Source organism: Epinephelus lanceolatus, chromosome 15 (assembly GCF_041903045.1).
Source record: "Epinephelus lanceolatus isolate andai-2023 chromosome 15, ASM4190304v1, whole genome shotgun sequence".
NCBI lineage: Eukaryota > Metazoa > Chordata > Actinopteri > Perciformes > Serranidae > Epinephelus > Epinephelus lanceolatus.
In genome coordinates this window covers 650,342-672,108 of record NC_135748.1, presented here as the reverse complement: position 1 = coordinate 672,108, position 21,767 = coordinate 650,342, and the positions used below count along the sequence as shown (strand labels likewise).

General features: G+C 44.3%; 2 protein-coding genes across 18 annotated transcripts in view; one reads left to right on the top strand and one right to left on the bottom strand.

Moving 5' to 3' along the window:
- The window catches only part of nrxn3a (neurexin 3a), a 651,034-nt gene that overhangs the window by 311,824 nt on the left and 317,443 nt on the right, over window positions 1-21,767 (top strand). The window lies entirely within an intron of this gene.
- On the bottom strand, window positions 882-9,280 carry LOC144466919 (uncharacterized). The gene is made up of 2 exons (XM_078174858.1): window positions 9,217-9,280; window positions 882-5,774 (listed from the first exon to the last, which is right to left on the bottom strand). The coding sequence occupies exon 2, from the start codon at window positions 3,510-3,512 to the stop codon at window positions 2,493-2,495; it is 1,020 nt and encodes a 339-aa protein (XP_078030984.1). The 5' UTR covers window positions 3,513-5,774; window positions 9,217-9,280; the 3' UTR covers window positions 882-2,492.

The following is a 21,767-nucleotide window of genomic DNA, read 5'->3' as shown; positions in this document are numbered from 1 at the left end:
GAGAGACATGGATACATTATTAAGTCTCTAATCATCACAAATTAAGTATGAATTCATAAAACATAAAAAATGATAAACTTACCATATCAGAGGAGACTCAACAGCCAAACTTTGGTGCAGTAAAGGCAGACAGTGGAGGCAGAGAGAGAGCAAGTCCTCGAACATGGACGGAGGGGGGTCAACTTATCTATGTCCAGTGGTCAACCTGAGAAAGACATGGATGCATTATTAAGTCTCTAATCATCACAAATTAAGTATGAATTCATAAAACATAAAAAATGATAAACTCTATGCAATTTTAATTTCTTCACAGCATTGTGCAAAAGAAAAATACACACTTAGAAAGTCCCTTTGGATAGAGCTGTGCACAAACAATATTATAGTCCATTGGAATTGTTCAATTAAGGGGACATTGTCTGGAAAAAAAGTGATAAAGAAATGCATAAAATATGCTTGACAGATTTTGACAACTAGTTGAACATGTTTGTATGTAATGACTCAAGCAACTAAATGAGGACTATTAGTTTTATAGGGAATGACTATTCAGCATTCATAAGTATAGTTCATTTTGACTGACATGACATAAGCAAATGATACTGTTATAAAACAGCAGAGAATTGTATGAAAGCAATTGATGCATGTCCAAAAGCATTTGCAATTTGTTAGAAGGAATGAGAAACTGCTGCTATGATGTGCACAAATGACTCAATGTTGTGGAGGTTGAACTAACAGTTATGAGACTTTTAATTCTGATCAGAGAAATGCACCAAAACAACTGAGAAAAAATATAATATTTGAGAGCTGTAAAATAGCCTGAGCTTTTTTATTCGTCTCGTCTCGTCTCGTCTCGTCGTCCTCCGCTTATCCAGGTCCGGGTTGTGGGGGCAGCAGCCTCAGCAAAGAAGCCCAGACAGTCCTCTCCCCAGCCACCTCCGTCAGCTCTTCCAAGGGAACCCCGAGGCGTTCCCAGACCAGCCGGGCGATGTAATCCCTCCAGCATGTCCTGGGGCGGCCCCGTGGTCTCCTCCCGGTTGGACATGCCCGAAAAACCTCCCAAGGGAGGCGTCCGGGAGGCATCCTTACCAGATGCCCGAACCACCTCAACTGGCTCCTCTCGATGTGGAGGAGCAGCGGCTCTACTCCGAGTCCCTCCCAGATGTCCGAGTTCCTCACCCTATCTCTAAGGCTGAGCCCAGCCACCCTGCGGAAGAAACTCATTTCGGCCGCTTGTACTCGCGATCTCGTTCTTTCGGTCACTACCCAGAGCTCATGACCATAGGTGAGGGTTGGAACGTAGATCGACTGGTAAATCGAGAGCTTCGCTTTCTGGCTAAGCTCCCTTTTCACCACAACGGACCGGTTAAGCGTCCGCATCACTGCTAACGCCGCCCCAATCCGCCTGTCAATCTCCCGCTCCATCCTACCCTCACTCGTGAACAAGATCCCGAGGTACTTAAACTCCTCCACCTGAGGCAAGACCTCCCCCCCGACCTGGAGTGGGCAATCCACCCTCTTCCGGCTGAGGACCATGGCCTCAGACTTGGAGGTGCTGATTCTCATCCCAGCCGCTTCACACTCGGCTGTGAACCTTCCCAGCGAGAGCTGGAGGTCACTGTTCGATGGAGCTAGGAGGACCACGTCATCCGCAAATAGCAGGGACGAGATCCTCCTGTCAACAAACCTGACACCCTCCACCCCTCGGCTGCGCCTAGAAATTCTGTCCATGAAAGTTATGAACAGAACCGGTGACAAAGGGCAGCCCTGGCGGAGTCCAACCCTCACCGGGAACAGGTCTGACTTACTGCCAGCCACGCGAACCAGACTCGTGCTCCTTCGGTACAGGGACTGGATGGCCCTTAGCAAAGGGCCACCAACCCCATACTCCTGGAGAACCCCCCACAGGATGCCCCTGGGGACACGGTCGTAAGCCTTCTCCAAATCCACAAAACACATGTGGACTGGTTGGGCGAACTCCCATGCCCCCTCCAGCACCCTGGCGAGGGTAAAGAGCTGGTCCACGGTTCCGCGTCCAGGACGAAAACCACATTACTCCTCCTCAATCCGAGGTTCAACTATCGACCGGACCCTCTTCTCCAGCACCCTGGCGTAGACCTTACCGGGTAGGCTGAGGAGTGTGATCCCCCTATAGTTGGAACACACCCTCTGGTCCCCTTTCTTGAAGATGGGGACCACCACCCCAGTCTGCCACTCCAGAAGCACTGCCCCCGATGTCCACTCAATGTTGCAGAGGCGTGTCAGCCAGGACAGCCCTACAGCATCCAGAGCCTTGAGATATCCAGGGCGAATCTCGTCCACCCCGAGGGCCCCGCCACCACGCAGTTCCTTCACTACCTCAGCGACTTCTACCCCCGAAATTGGACGACCCGCCCCTGAGACCCCCGGCTCTGTTTCCTCACTGGAATACATGTTGGTGGGATTGAGGAGCTCCTCAAAGTATTCCTTCCACCGCCCGACAATGTCCCCAGTTGACGTCAGCAGCTCCCCGCCCCCACTGTAAACAGTGTGAGCAAGTTGCCGCCTTCCCCCCCTGAGGCGGTGACGGTTTGCCAGAACCTCTTTGGAGCTGATCGATAGTCTTTCTCCATGGCCTCACTGAACTCCTCCCACGCCCGAGTTTTTGCCTCCGCGACTGCCGCTGCTGCGCTCCGCTTGGCCCGCCGGTACCCGTCAGCTGCTTCTGGAGACCCACAGACCAACCATGCCCTGTAGGCCTCCTTCTTCAACCTGACGGCTCCCCTCACCTCTGGTGTCCACCAGCGGGTTCGGGGGTTACCGCCATGACTGGCCCCCGCGGCCTTGCAGCCACAGCTCGCAACAGCCTTCTCGACAATGGCAGAGTGGAACAAGGCCCATTCGGACTCAATGTCCCTCTCCGCCCTCGGGACGCGGTCGAAGCTCTCCCGGAGGTGGGAGTTGAAGATCATCTTGACAGGTTCTTCCGCCAGGCGTTCCCAGCAGACCCTCACTGCTTGTTTGGGCCTGCCAAGTCTGCGTGGCGTCCTCCCCTGCCACCTGATCCAACTCACCACCAGGTGGTGATCAGTTGACAGCTCTGCTCCTCTCTTCACCCGAGTGTCCAGAACATATGGTCGCAGGTCAAATGACACGACTACAAAGTCAATCATTGACCCGCGACCTAGGCTGTCCTGGTGCCACGTGCACCGATGGACATCCTTATGCTCGAACATGGTGTTAGTTATGGCCAAACTGCGACCCGCACAGAAGTCCAATAACTGCACACCACTCGGGTTCAGATCGGGCAGGCCGTTCCTCCCAGTCACACCCCTCCAGGTCCTGCTGTCATTGCCCACGTGAGCGTTGAAGTCCCCCAGCAGAACAATGGAGTCCCCGGTCGGGGCACTGTCCAGCACCCGTCCCAGGGACTCCAAAAAGGGCGGGTACTCTGAACTGCTGTTCGGCGCATAAGCACAGACAACAGTCAGGACCCGTTCCCCGACTCGAAGGCGCAGGGACGCAACCCTTTCGTCCATTGGGGTAAACCCCAACGTACAGGCAGAGAGTCTGGGGGCTATCAGAAAGCCCACCCCGGCCCTCCGCCTCTCACCCGGAGCAACTCCAGCAAAGGAGAGAGTCCAGCCCCTCTCAAGGACTTGGGTTCCAGAGCTGGAACTATGTGTCGAGGTGAGGCTGACTATATCTAGCCGGTAGCGCTCAACCTCTTCCACAAGCTCCGGCTCCTTCCCCACCAGAGAGGTGACATTCCATGTCCCAAGAGCCAACTTCCATAGCCGAGGATCGGACCGCCAAGGCCCCTGCCTTGGTCTGCTGCCCGATCCACACTGCACCGAACCCTTCTGGATCCCTCTGCGGGTGGTGGGCCTGCAGCCTTATTGAAGCCTCAAACTGGACAATTTCTGACAATAACCATCCTTTCCTATCCTATCTCTCTTCATCTTGTACTCCAGATCAAAATATGTATATCTGTATAAACATTTTCTGTGCAGCTATTATACTTTTAAGGTATTTGACCCTTAATAATTCAAAATCATCAGGCAAAACTAATGCTTTAGTCTTTACATCCAAAACAGTTCATGTTTTTCTCCTGTCATATGTAATTGGATACTTTACTAAATGGTTGTAAATGTATTTTCTCCATTAAAAAGAGTAAGAACAGACTAAATACTACACTCTGCTCTCAGAAAGCTTCATGGGCCACTTTGCAGGTAAAGAATTGCATGAAGAAATGACTGCTTGACTTTATCAATAAAGGTAACATCACATTCAATGTAAAAATGTTTTTTACTTTGTCTCAAAAATATAGCCTAGCCAGCCCCAGGCTAACGTTACTTACCATGTCTGCCTCCACTCGCTCATCATAGGTCATGGACAAGATCACCACCGGCTCCCACTGCTGAGTCTGACCTGGCCCACCTTGCTCGTCTCCCGGCGCAGCACCTGCTGCTGCTGGGGTGGTGACAATGGCGCCAAATAAGTCTGTCAATTTTGCACACTTAGCAGCCTCCACCTCGAGAGAGTTTAGCTTTTTAGTCCTCTGTTTCTCAGCGCCACCCGGGCGTTTTTTCTTCCTGTCCATTTTCGTTGTCTTTTTAGTATTGGGCTAGTAGCGTAGCAAGATAAGTTAGCAAACAGCCTATGAGGTCCCGCCCCACCCTGGCTTGTGTAGTGATTGACAGCACTGTCAGGGCTCTCTGAGCCTGTCAGCCCATGATTGATTGACAATGATAAACAATAGACCAATAATATGTGTCGATGGCCGCTGGCAACACACTGCAGTGCTAGCCCTCTGTAGCCAATGATGAGTGGCTGGCCGGCCCAATTGGAGGGAGTTTAGAAAAAAAAGAAACTTGCACCGGCCCTGATAGGCCATGTCAAAATAATAATTAAAAAAAAAATGTAGTGGACCGGACCGGCCCACATTGGGTCAGCGGCCCACCGGGATGATGCCTGGTATGCCAGATGGCCAGTCCACCCCTGGTGGTAAGGGCCCAGTATTTCAAAGTGATCTGATAGGATTATCCTGGCCGGATTGGATTAAATCCTGATCTGATCTGAAAACTGGGTATTTCAACACAGATCAAGAGATCCTGAGGATCAGGATTCAGTTCTGGTAATCCAATCCTCCCTTTAATCCAGATAAAGGCTGCATTTGGGTATTTCAAAATTTAAGGCAGAGATCTGGATCAATTTCATATCAGATTTCAGGATTATTTGGATTCCACCTCAGAGGTGGATTTGACAAAGCCTCAGCACCACTTCTCCTAGATATTGTTACTCAAGATGTTCATTACACTTAATCTAAATTAGTGTTTTAGTTGTAAGTAATTTCAAGCATAGACAAAATAATGTTTGGCCATACTTCCTGAAACTGCTGTAAATTAGAGTAACAAATACAGACCTATTTATAGTTTCACCTAACATTGTAACTTCTTTGTACCAAAACATCCAACATATGTTTGTGGTCAGACAAAGGCAAGGAAATGCAATGCAAAGCAAATTTAGCACATTATTTTCTTTACAGAGAGTGCAAGAAACAACACAGGGATTAATATAATAAACACATGGCAATTCAAACAAAGGATTAAAAAAGCAATTAGGACCAAAATGTAAATCAAAATAGTGTCACAGTCCCTAAAGACTGCTTACAGGTGTGAGGTGAGCTTCTTTTCCAGAAGTTTTATCTTCAATTCTGTCTCTCTCTGCTGAAGCAGCGTCAGCTTGAGCTGCTCGTCAGCCAATTCAATTTGTCTCACCGCCCTCTCAGTCTCCATTCTCTGTCAGGAATCCACAATAGTCAGAGAAATTGTTTAAGTACAGAAAAGCATAATACCAGCATTACTGTAGCATATCCAAACTCAATCCTCTGACACTTCTGACTGAACCGCATAATTCATACTAGTACTGTGTATTTTTCCTATACGGTCTGCTCTGCACACATATAAAAAAAAATAAATAAAAAAAGTCCGCTGCGTTGGCAATAACATAACGTTAAACTCTGAACAGGTTGGTGTTTAAAGAGTTCATGTATGACGTACTTCAGATTAATTCCCTTTTAAATTAAACCATAGACTGCAAAATACATCAACAAAGCCAGCTACCTCACTAGCCCGCTAGCTACTTAACAGCAGGCTACTTCCATCATATTAACCAACGCAAGGTCCCTTCGTAACAAGACTGAGGAACTTCAGGCTCTCGTTCGTCACCAACATGAGTTCAGTGAGGCCTGCATCTGTGCAGTCACAGAGACCTGGCTCGGGGAGTCGGACACCGACAGCGACGTGGTGATTGACGGGTTTGGAGCTCCGCTTCGTACGGACCGGGATACCAAGATCACCGGTAAGTCGTGTGGAGGCGGGGTATATCTATATATAAATAAGCGTTGGGGTAAGAATCTCCATGTGAGAGAGAGTTTTTGCACCAAACATGTCGAGTTGTTTTCTGTGTCTGTGTGCCCGTTCTATTTGCCACGGGAATTTACACAGATCTATATAACAGTGGTGTACATTCATCCAAGGGCCAACGTGATAAATGCCTCTGAGCAGGTCTTTCTGTCCGTGCAGAAACTTCAGTTGCTTTCCCCAGATGCCCCTAACTTAATCCTGGGTGATTTTAATCACTGCCCACCGGACAAAACTCTCAGCAACTTTTTTCAGTATGTGTCTTGCCCCACGAGAAACAATAAGATACTCGACCGGTGCTATGGCATTGTTAAAGACGCTTACAAAGCGATCCCCCTCCCGCCGCTGGGCTCAGCTGATCACTGCTGTGTGCACCTTATCCCCACCTATCGCCCGTCTCTCCAGAGGGGGAAGGTGTCCACTAAAATCATCAAAATATGGTCAGAGGAGGCCATCTCTACCCTGCAGGGCTGCCTGGACAGTACAGCCTGGGATGTGTTTCAGGAATCCTCTGGTGACACTGATGAACTGACGGATGTGTTCAGCTCTTGCATATCATACTGTGAGGACATTGTTATTCCTGAAAAAACTGTTAAAATATACCCAAATAGTAAACCTTGGGTTAGCAAAAACTTGAAAATGCTACTAAATAAGAAGAAGCAAATTTTTAAAACAGGAAATCTTTCAGAGCTTGAGTCTGTCCAAAAAGAGATTAAGCACGAAACGAGAAGGGCCAAACTGCTCTACAAACAGAAACTTGAAAATAAACTAAGTAACAATAATCTGGGCTCTGCTTGGGACTGCCTCAAGATAATTACAGGGCAAACCAATAAAACCAGGAAAGAAGTGGCGTTAGAGGGCTTTACCTCAGATCAAGTCCTGGCAAATGAGCTTAATAACTTTAATTGCAGATTTGACGTGCATGATTTTAGTAAAGAAAGAGTTATCTTTAAAGAGTCTTTGACTGACTTCAGTGACTCGACGTGTCCTTTTAATGTCCACACTGTTACAAATTATTTTAAACGTTGTAAAACTAAAACAAGTGCCGGCCCTGATAATATTGGCAGCCGTGTGCTCATCCACTGTGCAGAACAGTTGGGCCCTATTTTTACCTATATTTTTAACGTGTCACTTTATTTGCAGAGCCTCTGCAATGTGGAAACAGTCCATAATAGTCCCTGTTGCTAAAACTACTTGTCCAAAGACCCTGAATGATTTCAGGCCTATAGCACTGACCTCATTAGTAATGAAATCATTCGAAAAACTGATGAAGGAAGAAATATTAACTAGGACTGAACACTTGCTTGATCCTTTGCAGTTTGTATACAGATCCAAAAGGGGTGTGCAAGATGCCACATTAACTCTGCTCAATTTCATCTATCGCCACCTTGAGGGCTCTAGCACTCATGCCAGACTATTATTTGTTGACTTCTCATCAGCCTTCAACACTATCAAGCCTCATCTTCTTGTCCAGAAACTCAGTGACCAGTTCTCTCTGGATAATAGTAATGTTGGTAGGATACTTGATTTTCTTATGTGTAGGACTCAAAAAGTGAGAGTAAATGGGGAACTGTCTGACTTGTCTGTAACATCCACTGGCTCGCCTCAGGGATGTGTGTTCTCTCCTCTACTGCATATTATGTACACCAATGACTGCAGAAGTATATATGAGAACCATCATATTTTGAAGTTTGCTGATGATACAGTCATAGTGAGCTTGCTGAACAGATATGAATTCTTTCATGGTCCTGTTGTTCATTATTTTATGACTTGGCGTCAGGATTCATTTTTATGAATCAATGCCTCTAAGACTAAGGACATGGTGATTGATTTTAGACATCCCCGTTCTTCTCCTGTCAACACTATAATAAATGGTCAGAACATTGAACTAATGGAATCTTATAAGTACTTAGGTACTCTTTTCAATAACAAACTGACCTTTGAGCTTAACACTGATTCAGTGTTTAAGAAGAGCCAGCAGCGCCTCTTCTGTCTTCGGAAACTTGCAAAATTCCAGGTTGACAGGACCCTAATGAACATGTTTTACCGTTCCTTTGTTGAGTCTGTGCTTACTTTTTCTTTTATCTGTTGGTTTCAATCCCTTAATATCAGAAACAAAAACTCATTATCAAGGGTGGTCAACGTCCACAGTAAAATAATAGGCATGGACCAGGAAGCTTTGCAGAATATGTACAACAAAAGGGTGCACAAAAAAGCTGAATCCATCCTGTCTGACAGCTCCCATCCATTATATCAACAATTTGAGCATCTTCCTTCAGGTTCCCTTTTCAGACTTCCACCAGTCAAAACCAACAGATATAAACAATCCTTTATTCCAACTGCTGTCTCCCTCCTCAACTCTAAGAGGAAGAGGTAGCTACCTCTAAAGTGTGCACCGCACATCTTAGACATCTTTGTCCAGTAACAGCACAGTGTGATTAATTTATTAATTATTTATTGCTTTTTAGACTGTTAACTTCTGTTGTTTTTATGTACATTGTTGTTTTTATGTACATTGTTTACATCAGTGTTTTTTTTTTCACTTAACTGTATTGTTGTCATCTGTGGTTTGTGTTTGTTTATGCTTCCCACTCCTGCAAATGAATTGCCCCACTGGGGACAAATAAAGTTATTGAACCTTGAACATGCAAGTCAATGGAGCCGCGTTAGCTACCGTTAGCATGACCTCGGCGCAACTAGAGATCAGTGCGCCCACGTTTTAAGTAGGTGACAATTCAAATAGCTGGCTCACGTGAGATGGTGGGTGGCCTTTGTATGGTCTTAAAAACGCTACACATTAGATAACGGTAAACTTCACATTTTGATGTGAAAGCTGTGCTACCAACTGCTCCTTTCGTGCAGTAGTCCGCCATGTTTCAGATTCGGGGGCGGAGTCGTGAGATTTCTAAATCCATATCCAGTCAGATTGGGATCAAAGTGATCCACCCTGCAAATGTTTTGAAATACCCAGATAAAGTCAGCAGGATCACCTTGATCCCTGACTGAGAAAAGGAGGATTTCATTATCCGGATTATTCTGATCCAGATTACAAATTTTGAAATACCGGCCCAGGTGATCTTAGATCCCTAACTCCTCAACAGTCAGAGTGGGAGTGGTCAGGCCAAGAGTAAAAACCAAGTCTAGTGTGTGGCCGTGGTTATGGGTTGGGCCTGAGACTCGTTGCCTAAAGGTAAAAGACTCCATGATGCAGAGAAATTCAGAGGCTTTGGTGTTAGATACAATGTCAACGTGAAAATCATCAGTGATTAAAATTTTATGTATTAAAACAACTGAAGATAAAAAGTCAGGGAACTCAGTGAGGAAGGTGATATCCAGCCTGGGGGGGCGGTACACAACAGCACACAGGACTGGGCATGAGTTACTGGATTTAAACATCAGAATTTCAAAACTAGAATAGACATCAGTGGCAATGGGTGTGCAGTTAAGAGAGTCTCTGAAAATGACCGCTAGGCCTCCACCTTGGCCATTGGGCCGAGGGGAGCTGTAAAAGTCGTAGTGAGGGGCAAATACTTCCAGGAATTGGGTGAGTTCACTAGGTTTCAACCACGTTTCTACTAAAAATAAGAAATCTAACTGGGAGGATAAAATAAAGTCATTTAAAATCAAAGTCTTATTTGAGAGAGACCTCACATTTAAAAGAGCCAGGCTGCACAGGGTAGAAGGTGGTGAGGAAGCAGGGGCACTCAGTCTTATGTAGGAGAGGTTATTAGGGGCCGGGCAGCCTAAGCTGCCAGGACCCTATTGTTTTGTTGCATGTTCTTCTTCTTCTTCTTCCGAGGAAATCATACTTCCCATGCACGAAAAATCACCAAACTTTGCACAAAGGTCCAGTCCCATGCCAGACTGCCTCAGCTGCAAAAACAGGCCAATAGTCCTGATGGTGGCGCTACAGCAAGCCTCTAAAGTTCAAAATTTTGAAAATTCACAACAAATCAACCATATGTGCTACAGATTTGCAACTTTCACCAAAATGTAGCCCCAACACTGAAGAAACTTTTGTACATTTAAACCTATTGCAAATTATGAAGTCCATCACTCAAACTTATTAAACCTATCTCCTCCCACAATTTTTGCTCAATTGACACCAAACTTGCTACAGAGCATCTTCAGACTGTCCTACACAAACGATCTACACAGATTTTTGATTTATCAAAAATTGAGCCTACAGTGCATCAAAATGTTTGACTGTAAACGGTATTGTAAAAATATACATGCAAATTCTTGCTAAATACATTTTCAATGTTCATTAAAAAAATGACAAAATTTTGGAGTCATGGTAGGTGATGTTTGGAAAATATCAGAATTTTATCACAAAAACTGAAGTTTTTCCAGCATTTTGAATTTCGCTCTCATGCAAACAATTGGAGTCAATGCAAAAATGGCATTTTTAAACATCAGTTTTTCACTTATGGAGCCAATAAATCATTGTTAAAAACAAATTACCAACATCTCCATGCTGTCTAGATGCAATTTGTGTATTTTCGGATTTTTGTCTAAATAACTGAATTTTTGACAGCCGTTTGAAATCTGCCTTTACACACTAACAGCTGCTGTCTTGCACACAGGTGACTGGCTTAGTCAATTTGTGAAGCTAAATGTGACATTTCTGTTTGCCAATTAGCTCAGTGAGATAGAGGATGGTTCTTGGTGTTGAAGATTGTGAGCTCAAGCCTCAGCTCATGCAACATTTCCATATGAGAAATCTACCCAAACTTTTCATAAAGGTCCAGTCCCATGCCAGATGTCCTCAACTGGAAACACAAGACAATAGTCCTGATGGTGGCGCTACAGTAAGCCTCTAAATTTCAAAACTGAAAATTCATAACAAATCAACCATATGTGCTACAGCTTTGGAACTTTCACTTTGAAATTTGCTTTTCCATGGCATGGATGGCTACTGTCTGGCACCCTGATGCTTGGCTTAGTCAATGTGTGAAGCCACAAGATGGACCTCAGTCTCAGAAGTTGTGAGTTCAAGCCTCAGCTAAGGCAGAACAGACATTCTAATGTGAAAGTCCTATGTTCAGGCATCATGCTATGTGGATTAGAGACTACTAAGGTCAAAATAATTATGATCCAGGCAGCTTTGCGGAGAGACAAATACTCTTTATCAACACTTTTCCCTGTTATCCCTTGTCTCTTTTCCCTGTTTATTTGGCTTAGCTATCAGTCAACATGCAGAGTCTATCCAATAGCTACTTTTACATTAAAAAAAATGTTTTCATCTTTGTCACCATGGATAATGTTTAGCTTTAAGCTAGATCAGGCCAGTTTGTTCATAATTGCTAGCAGTTAATGTTATTCTTACTTTCTTGTTCTTGAGTTTTTTCTTTCCTTTGTATATTATGAGTCTGATCACTTAAGCCACTCATCCACAATTTGAAGGGCATACCATAATTATATGATGTAACTTCTATGTTGTGATATGCTTTGTTTTAGTGTGTGTGTTGCTCAGAATTGCCTAATTTTGCCTAAAATTGCCCAGCCCCGACCATTGCTGCGCAGCAGCTATAATTTTTATTTACAGCTTTGAAAATGGCATGAGGGGGTCTGACTGTCACAATGGTCTCAATGGGGAGACCAGCGGCAAAGGGGTGTAAAGACAGCTGAGGCCTGTATGGGGAGTTTACGTATGCAGTGGTATTCCGAGAGGGCACCATAGAAGAAGAGGGAGGGACCTGTGTGTGTGTCAGAGAGGTGAGTAAACAGTCAGTCACGTGGGTATGATTGCACTGCGTGCTGCAGGTTGGCTTTTAACATGTGGCTGCCTAGTCCATTTGGATGGATACTGTCGGGTTTTAAAAAGGATTGTCAATTCCAAAACAGGTTAACATTATCTATGAAGCCTACACTGAGTGCTCTGCAGACAGACAAGAGCCAGGTGTGGAGCTGGAGGACTCTGGTGAACTTTTCTGACCCACAGCCATGAGGAGAAAGTGGTCCACTGATGAAGATGGATTGTCCAAAGCTGATGAAAAAACTGTAAAAGTTTTTAAACTCAGATTTGGTCACCTCAGAGTGTCGAAGGGACAAATCATTAACTCCAATGTGAACAATTATCCTGTGTATGGAGGACAGCAATGTGTTCAGCAGATCTGAGAGTTTCTCCAGGATAACTAGGACTGTGGCTCCAGGGAAACAGTGCGCTGGTACGGCATTAAAAAAGCGAATATTTCTTGTTATCGAGTCCCCGATTTTTAATGTAGTCAGAGGAAAAAGGGGGCGAGGGGATGCAGAGTGCGGGATCTCTGGGCTGGATGAGGTGGAGGGAGCGGTCGGTGGAGGAGACTTTGCCAGAGGCGACGAAGTGGCAAGAGAGAGATGGACAGAGATGGGGGCGGGAGCGGTCTGTGGTGCCGGTGTAAACAGTGGTATGGAGCAGAGGGTCTCAGGTATGGCAGTAGAAGACCTTGGAGGTGACGGTGAGCCGTGGGACCCCTGGGACGGCAGTGGAGATGGAGGAGGAGAGCGCTGGGGCTCCTCATCAACAGGAGGGAAAGCAAAGGGTGCAAACTTATTCTCCAGCTGGATGTTATGGTGAGGTGCCCGAGAGGAGCAGCTCCCTCTCCTGCCGCAAACAGAGACTAGGGACCAGGGCTCCGATGGAGTGGAGCTGATCAGGGCTTTAGGCTTAGCCCCCAGATGTATCCAGGAGTCACCGGGGACGGAGTCCGGTGGAGGGGCAGCAGCAGCGGCGGCGGCGACAAGCCTCGGAGGAGATGTAGTTTTGACGGCCTTAGGAGCTGCAACGAGACCAGAGGCAGATGTATCGGTGACTGAAGCACAGAGGGAGCCAGTTTGTGCAGGGCCGAAGGTGATGGTGTCCATTAACATCTCAGCTTCACGGATCTGGGACAGTGTGGATATTCATCCTTCCAGCTCTGTGATCTTCTCAGCGAGGCGAGAGCAGTTGACACAACCGGAGGTAGAGGCAAGAGGAGCCATGTTGCGTGAGTGATACCTGGGGGAGAAAGATAGAGAGGGGGGCAGTATACGGGCTAGAGGGTGCACAGTTTTAGGATTGCAATTGAGCGTGGCAGCCACTAACAGAGAGGGCACAGGCACTTACACGCATGGGCTCTGACCGGAGCCCACAGCGTTGGAGTGGAGTTAGCTGTGATGAATCACTGAAAGAAGCAGAGCACGGCGTCAGGTAGCAGGACTTACCGGCACGGGCCCAGCCGCAGAGATCTGGCTTCAAGGTTAGGTAGCAACTTGACACCCGGTATAATCCTCGGCTGGATGAGCTTCACTGGTAAAACCAGAGGAATTGTTCATCTACTGCCAGCTCACGTAGCACCTCTTAGCTAGCTAACGTTACAGCGCTACCACGCTCAGCTCTGTTCTGCTTCTCGACATACTATAGTGTGATGAGTAACATGTTGTATGCGTGATATAATCAGTGTTGGGCAGAAACGCAGTCCAGAAATAATATTATTTTTTTCTAGAAATGAATAGTGTAACTTATTACAAATGAAGTCTCAGTAATAATATTACAGTTACTCCAAAACCAAACATTTTGTTACGACATCACTACTGACTTTAAATTCAACAATCACATCAGCGGACTAATTTTAGTAATCATCATGCTGTTCCGGCATGTCCCAAAGCAGCAAGCTGGTTGGAAACACTTACCTGAGCTAAACAACCAATACAGGATTTTAATCATGGGCAGCTGCAGCTACAAAATGTGCTCCATTAGTGGCTCTCCATATTTTGTGCAGAACCTTGGGGAAATACCGGTCACAGGCAGCAGAAAACCCCCAGTTAAAAAAGAAGCTATTTAGCCTTAGCTACACATAATGACAGTATGTGCCTCTGTGTGAATTACCCAGACATTCACACAGAGGCACACATCCGAATTTTGGGGAGATACGCAAGTACCAATTTTATGGGGTGTAACGGTAATATAATGAGTCCTAACAAATTACAGTTGGCAGGGAGTAATAAGTAATATTATTAGTTTTGAAAAGGGTAATGAGTAATGACTAATATTTGAAATTTTTAGAGTAAGAAGCCCAACAGTGGTTATAATAATCATATGAATCAATAATCAATTAAAAAAAGAATTACAAATTAAGTTGTTCAGAAGAATAAACAATAAAATTATATATTACATTGTAAAATGATAATACAAATTAATACAAATTAATTAAATTCTGGGCCGATACTGATACCATTGTTTAAAATAACAATTTGGCCAATAGCTGATACTGATGTTTTTATATTAGTGTTTCTGTTATTTTTTGTTGTTATTTGTGCCAGGGAAATACAGAAATATAGGCTATAAAAAAATAACTGAACAGTTTTAAAGTCATTCATAACACTACTTTTGAATGAGCACAAATTTGATAATACACGTTTATGAAACAACTTAAAACGTAACCCTCTTTCAAATAATTAAAAAAAACAAAACAAAAAAAACTAGGAAAAAGCCTTTTTACTATGTGATACAGCATAATTCCCTCTCTAATATCTATATTATGGTGCTGTGAAAACAACCAATTTCTCCTTCAAACAGCTGTATTTATTCAAGTTTCTCACTAAAAGCTACATTTTACAAGATTATGGTGAACACATCATGAGAACGTTATAATTTACCTTCGCCCAATACACATTTTTACTGAACAGAGCGTGGATGCTTCACAGTGTAAATCAATGCAACCTCCGTGAGCTGTTGTTTGCAACCACCAGCTGCTGAGGGGTAATAATAATTCTACTCCTGCTGATTTCAACACGGATTTGTTATTGTTGTTTTCATATTTTCTCCCCACATCCACTCCTCTCAATAGTGTAGTGGTAGCCTAGTTGAGTGGGCAACAGAGAGCTTTGGTCGTTTTAACATGATAACAATACAGCGTGTTCCGGTGTTCAGGTAACTCACCCATCTCCCTCAGACAGCAAGTTAAGTGTAATGAGCTGGGGAGGGGTACCGGGGGGCGGCAGGGACCCAGAAAAAAGGCCTCTCTATTATTTAGTTGGGTTTGCTATGTAATTATGTTGTTATGTAATATTTCAAAACAACAGTAGTAATAGTATTAGTAAAAAATAGTAAAAGATAAACATTTTTTGCCTCCCCTAATTTGTGGCACCCCCTATGGATGATGGTGCCTTGTCTCACTTCTACATTATCAACAATGCAACTTGGGTATGACATTAGTTGAGTTTAGTCATTAGTCAGTTCAGTAGACTTTACATAGTAGCTCCTCTGGAGCTACAGAAAGACTAGTACATTTTTAATTAGGTGCAGTAATACTGTCCAGACTTGATGTATCCAATCAGTGGAGTTCTCCTTTAAGGTTTGGATGTGAAACTGAATGAATGAATGAATGAATGAATGAATAAATGAATGAATGACCTTATTTTGTACCAGAATAAAAAATAAAAAAACAAACAAGACAAAGATAACAGTGTCTGAAAAGGAGCAGGTAGAAGTTTTCTTCATTACATTTCTTCTTTTAACATATATTATTTCAACAAATTCCCAAAAGTTAAACGTCCCCTTTTTCAGCATTTATAAGCAGTGCATAAACATTTAATAAGTGATTTATAACACACTGTCATGTAGTTGTACACCGCTACTGTTTGAAGACATTTTTAAGTGAATATAAACTCCTGAAAAATGAACATCCTCTGGACAGCCGCGGGCGACCGTTGTTTGCACGATGCTGTTTAAATAGATCTAAAATAACAACCCTAATAGCTAGTAGGGGTGTAACGATCCATCGATCTGAATGGATTTATCGATTAAATGATCAACGATCTAATGTCATTGATGCAAAGAGAAAACATCAATCCCTATTGTCATCTTGAGGATACACTTTTATTTTGAAAGTCTGTGTCACCGGCAAGCAGCCAAGAGAAAGATGATGAAGATACCATTATTTACTCAGGAAAAATTCAGCAGGGTGGAAATATTTTGGATTTCGGAGAAAATACAGGTCAACAGACAAAGCATAATGGTGTATGCTGTTACAAGATATAACACGACTTAATGTTACCTGCCCAGTCAGGTATCTCTTCCTGCTAACTTCTCATTTCCGCAACATTAGCTGCTTTGTTTTATTAATGTTTGGCTGACAAAACGTGCATGCAGCCTGCAATTCAACCTTACTGTTCTGTCAGGAGATACAGTATCTTAAACCACTGGTGAATAAGAAATATAATAACGTTTCATGTAATCTGTTAAGCTATAAGTACAGGAAAAAGTCTGCCAGCCGCTAGGCTAATTCATGCAATGTAAATATGCTAAAGCTAATAATAGGTCACTGGCAAAAAACAGTTGTTTTTTCTATGAATCTTGACAGTTATTAGGGACCTCGGCCGAAGGACAAAGTCCCTCTTGTTTTTGCTGCATTTATTAGCAGCAGTGCGAGGACCCTATTGAAATGCAAGGATTTATTATTATTAGGGCCCGAGCAGGTCTCGACCTGCGAGGTCCCTATTGTTTTTCGAATGATTATAAGGGCCCGAGCGACGACGAAGTTGTCTGAGGACCCTATTGAAATCGCACTGTTTATTATTATTAGGGCCTGAGCGACGACAAAGTCATCCGAGGACCCTATTGAAATCGCGCTGTTTATTAGAACCCGAGCAACGACAAAGTCGTCCGTGAGGACCCTATTGTAATCGCGCTGTTTATTATTATTAGGGCCCAAGCGATGACGAAGTCGTCCATGTAGGACCCTATTGAAATCGCGCTGTTTATTAGAACCCGAGCGACGACGAAGTCGTCCGTGAGGACCCTATTGTAATCGCGCTGTTTATTATTATTAGGGCCCGAGCGACGACGAAGTCGTCCATGTAGGACCCTATTGTAATCACGCTGTTTATTATTAGGGCCGGAGCGACGACTAAGTCCTCCGAGGACCCTATTGAAATTGCGCTGTTTATTATTATTAGGGCCCGAGCACCTAGCGGTGCGAGGACCCTATTGAAATGCAAGGATTTTTTATTATTATTATTATTAGGGCCCGAGCACCTAGCGGTGCGAGGACCCTATTGAAATGCAAGGACTTTTTATTATTATGGCCTGAGCGATGACAAAGTCGTCCGTAGGACCCTATTGTAATCGCGCTGTTTATTATTAGGGCCCGAGTGACGACGAAGTCGTCCGTAGTTAGGGCCCGAGCGACGACGAAGTCGTCTGTAGGACCCTATTGTAATCGTGCTGTTTATTATTATTATTATTATTATTCCGACATTTCGTGTCCCAATTTTGCCCCTTTCCCAAATTTCAAAATGCTTCTAACTTTCCACATTCTTCCGGCCGGATCTGAAATTCGATATTTTTGGGCGGTTGCACATGGTTGACGCGAAATGCCGAAATAGCGCCCCCTACAAATTTTCAAAATACCCTCCCCATTGGGGTTAGTTTGTCGTAAGCAAACTAAATTTGGTACACACATGTATCATACAGAGATGCACAAAAAAGTCTCTTGACGTCATGGTGAAATCCCAACAGGAAGTCAGCCATTTTGTTTTGAATTTTTCAGTATGGCGATTTCCACAGCTTACATTTGAACGAACTTTTCCTAGGGATTTCGTCCTATCGACTTCAAAGTTGGTACAGATCATCCTGAGAACATGCTGATCAAAAATTATTAAAAGTTTTTCTCTATGTCAAGGGGCGTGGCCGCTAGGACGTGACAAATTTTGGCGACTTTTCATTTTCTTGCCATCGAATTTCGAACGGCTCTCCCGCCCACATACTTGAGCTCAGCAGCTTCAAACTTGCTGGACATGATGATGGCTCTGCCCCGAACGCCCCGATATGTTAATATCCCTCCTTACTCATAGCGCCCCCCGGTGGTAACAGGAAGTGACCAGTTTTTACTTTAACATGTACTGATGCCTCAAACTTGACCGCATCAACTTCATTCCACTTCTAATGCATGCAGAACAAGTTGGTGAAGCTACCTTATGAAAGCTGTGAAGCTACGTCTAATGGTGTCCATGTGGCAGCGTGGTGACTATCAGTCCCTCGCCACTAAATACGTTTGGCAATTTGATGGCTTCAGCGACCTCATCTCCTCATGAAAATTGATACACAGGTCAAGAATAGCAAGCCCTTACATCTGATAGGGGCGTCGCCCATGGGGGGGACAAAATGCCTCTATAGCGCCCCCTTGAAATTTTCAAAAACTCTTTCCCATATTTTTCTTTTTTTTTTTGAGTTGGAACATGAAAATTGGTACACATGTGTATGTTGTCCAGACGCACATAAAAGTCTCTGGCACCAATGGTCTACTCAAAACAAGAAGTCGACCATTTTGATTTTGACTTGTCATTTTGGCGTGATTTCCACATGTTGTATTTTAACGAACTAGTCCTAGGGATTTCATCCAATCGATCGAGATTTTTTACAGATTATCCAGAGACCATACTGATCAAAAGTTGTGCTCTGCATGTCTGTAGGTCAAAGGGCATGGCTGCTGTGGTGCTGCCATTTTTGATCCATCGCCATGCATATACAAGCAGCTCTCTCTCCCACATAATTCATCCAAACTGCTTCAAAATGTCTGTACATGATAAGATCCCTGCCCTCAATGCCTCCATATGCTCGTAGGCAATCTCGCCCATGGCGCCCCCTTGTGGAAACAGGAAATGCCATCTTTTACACTGACAAACACCAACCTCAAGCTCCTGACCTGATCAACTACATTTTGTGGACACATGACAATCAAGTTGATGAATCTCCACAGTGACACACATGTCCTGTCATGTTACAGGCTGCTGTGGCGGCGGTGACGACTTTTCATCCTTCGCCACGGAACATCAACTTGGTATAAATCCTTCATGCATTGTCCGATTTGCTCGAAATTTCACGTGTGATCAGGGTTCACCCCTGAACGCACCTGCCCACATCTGGTTACGCTCGTAGTGCCACCTGGTGGATGAACGAAACATTGCGTTTTTTTTGCTCCTGCCAGGTTTTTTCACCCTTCTCCCTTCGCGCCACAGCCCCCATGTGCCTCAGGCCCCCACGGTTGCATGGGGGAGTGAGGGCCCGATCACAGCTGCTTGCAGCTTTAATTAGGGCCTGAGCACCTAGCGGTGCGAGGACCCTATTGAAATGCAAGGATTTTTTATCATTATTATTATTATTATTAGGGCCTGCGCACCTAGCCGTGCCAGGACCCTATTGAAATGCAAGGATTTTTTATTATTATTATTATTAGGGCCCGAGCACCTAGCGGTGCGAGGACCCTATTGAAATGCAGGGATTTTTTATTATTATTAGGGCCCGAGCACCGACCGAAGGCCGGGCAAAGGCCCCCTTGAAACTGAAGGAATTATTATTATTAGGGCCCGAGCACCTAGCGGTGCGAGGACCCTATTGAAATAAAAGACTTTTTTCATTCTTCTTCTTCTTCTTCTTCTTCCTCCAAATGAATTGCCTTTTTGGGAGGCTTAACATACCCGAAAACTCATGAAACTTTGCACACATCTCAGAACTGGTGAGAAATTTGATATTTTAAGGGTCTCGTGCGGGGGTTCCAAAAAATGGCTCAGTAGTGCCCCCTACAAAAATTTGAGGAAACAGCCCCTGAAGCTAGTTTAACCTACGTGTATGAAACTTGGTAGGCTTATGTAACACTCCAGGACCTACAAAAAAGCCTGTTGGAGGCATGCTGTAAACCCAATTTACAGAATTTACTGTGCAATTTTGATGGATTTTTGGCAATTTCCAGGAGTCATAAATGAACGAACTAGTCCTAGAGATTTCATCCGATCGACTTCAAACCTTGGTCTGTCCCATCCCAAGACCTTGAAAATGAAAAGTTATCAAAAGCTTGAGTTTTCGTCAATGCGTGTGACCGTGGGATGGCGTCAAAGTTAGGGGTCTCGCCACTAAACAGGAAGTAGTTTATAACTCCAGCATACATGGTCCAATCTTGCCCAAACTTCACAGGATTGATGCCAGTCCCGTCCTGAACACATCTACATGTCAATAATTAGTGATAAATATAGCGCCCTCTACTGGCAACAGGAAATGTCATGTTTTAGACTTTAATGTACATCTCCTACAGAATTGACCAGATCCATCTCAAACTTGGTGAAAAAAGTCATAAGACGTTGATGACGCTTTATTGTGAAAACTGTGAGTTTTCGTCAAAGGGCGTGGCCACGGCCTGGCAGCAAACTTTGATGTTTCGCCGTGATGATAAACGTTGCTGTAACTTGACTCCATGTGGGAATATCTTGCCAAAACGTCACACATATGATGACAGTCCAGCCCTGAACACATCTACAGAGGAATTTTGAATCATGGCCATAGCGCCACCTACTGGCAACAGAAAGTTTCTTTATACATTCTTCGATGTCCCTCTTCTAGCAGGTTAATCAGACCCACCTCAAACTTGCTGGTCTAAGTCCTTAGACCTTGATGATACTTAAAAATGAAGCTTTTGAATTTTCATCAAACGCTGTCACCGTGGCGCCACCTTGTTCGCCATCAAACACGATGTTGTTTTGAAGGGACAAGGGATGCTTGAAAACTCACCAAATGTGGCATACACATCACAGGTCGCAAGTCCTGTTGTCTGATGTGATTTTTGTGCTTTGATGCACCAAGATGGCTCAACAGCGCCCCCTAGAATATTTCAATTAAGCAGCCCCCAAAGCTAGTTTGACCTGCATGTATGAAACTTGTTAGTCACCTGTAACACTCTATTACGTACAAAAAAGCCTCTTGGAGCCATGCTCCAAACCCAACAGGAAGTCCCCCATTTTGAATTTACTTGTGCCACTTTTGTGCATTTTTGCCCATTTCCAGGGCTTGTAAATTAACAAACTTGTCCTACAGATTTAATCTGATTGGCTCCAAACTTGGTGTATGTAAGTGTGACTATGTTGTGACCAAGAGTTATCACAGGATTTGCCCAATGTTGAATGGCGCACCCGCTGCTGAGCGTTGAATCTTGAGGTCTCGCCATGAAAAACGAAATTGCTGTAGCTTTGGCATAAATGGTCCGTTGTCCACCAAACTTGACATGATTCATATTTGTCCCACCCTGAACACATTTATATGACAATATTCCGTGATAGTCATAGCACCACCTAGTGGTGAAAGGAAGTACTTCTTACCAGACACTTATCTTTGGATTCACGTGAAATTTCAGTGCTGTGGTGTGTATTTGATGTACACAAACATGACATATCATTAGTGTCTATGCGTGCTGCAGAGGGTTTACTTTTGATGTCTTGCTATTAAACAGGAAATTGCTATAAATTTGGAGTAAATGGTCCGTTGTCCACCAAACTTCACATGATTCATATTAGTCCCGCCCTGAACACATTTTCATTACCATATTGCCTGATACTCATAGACCCACCTAGTGGCAA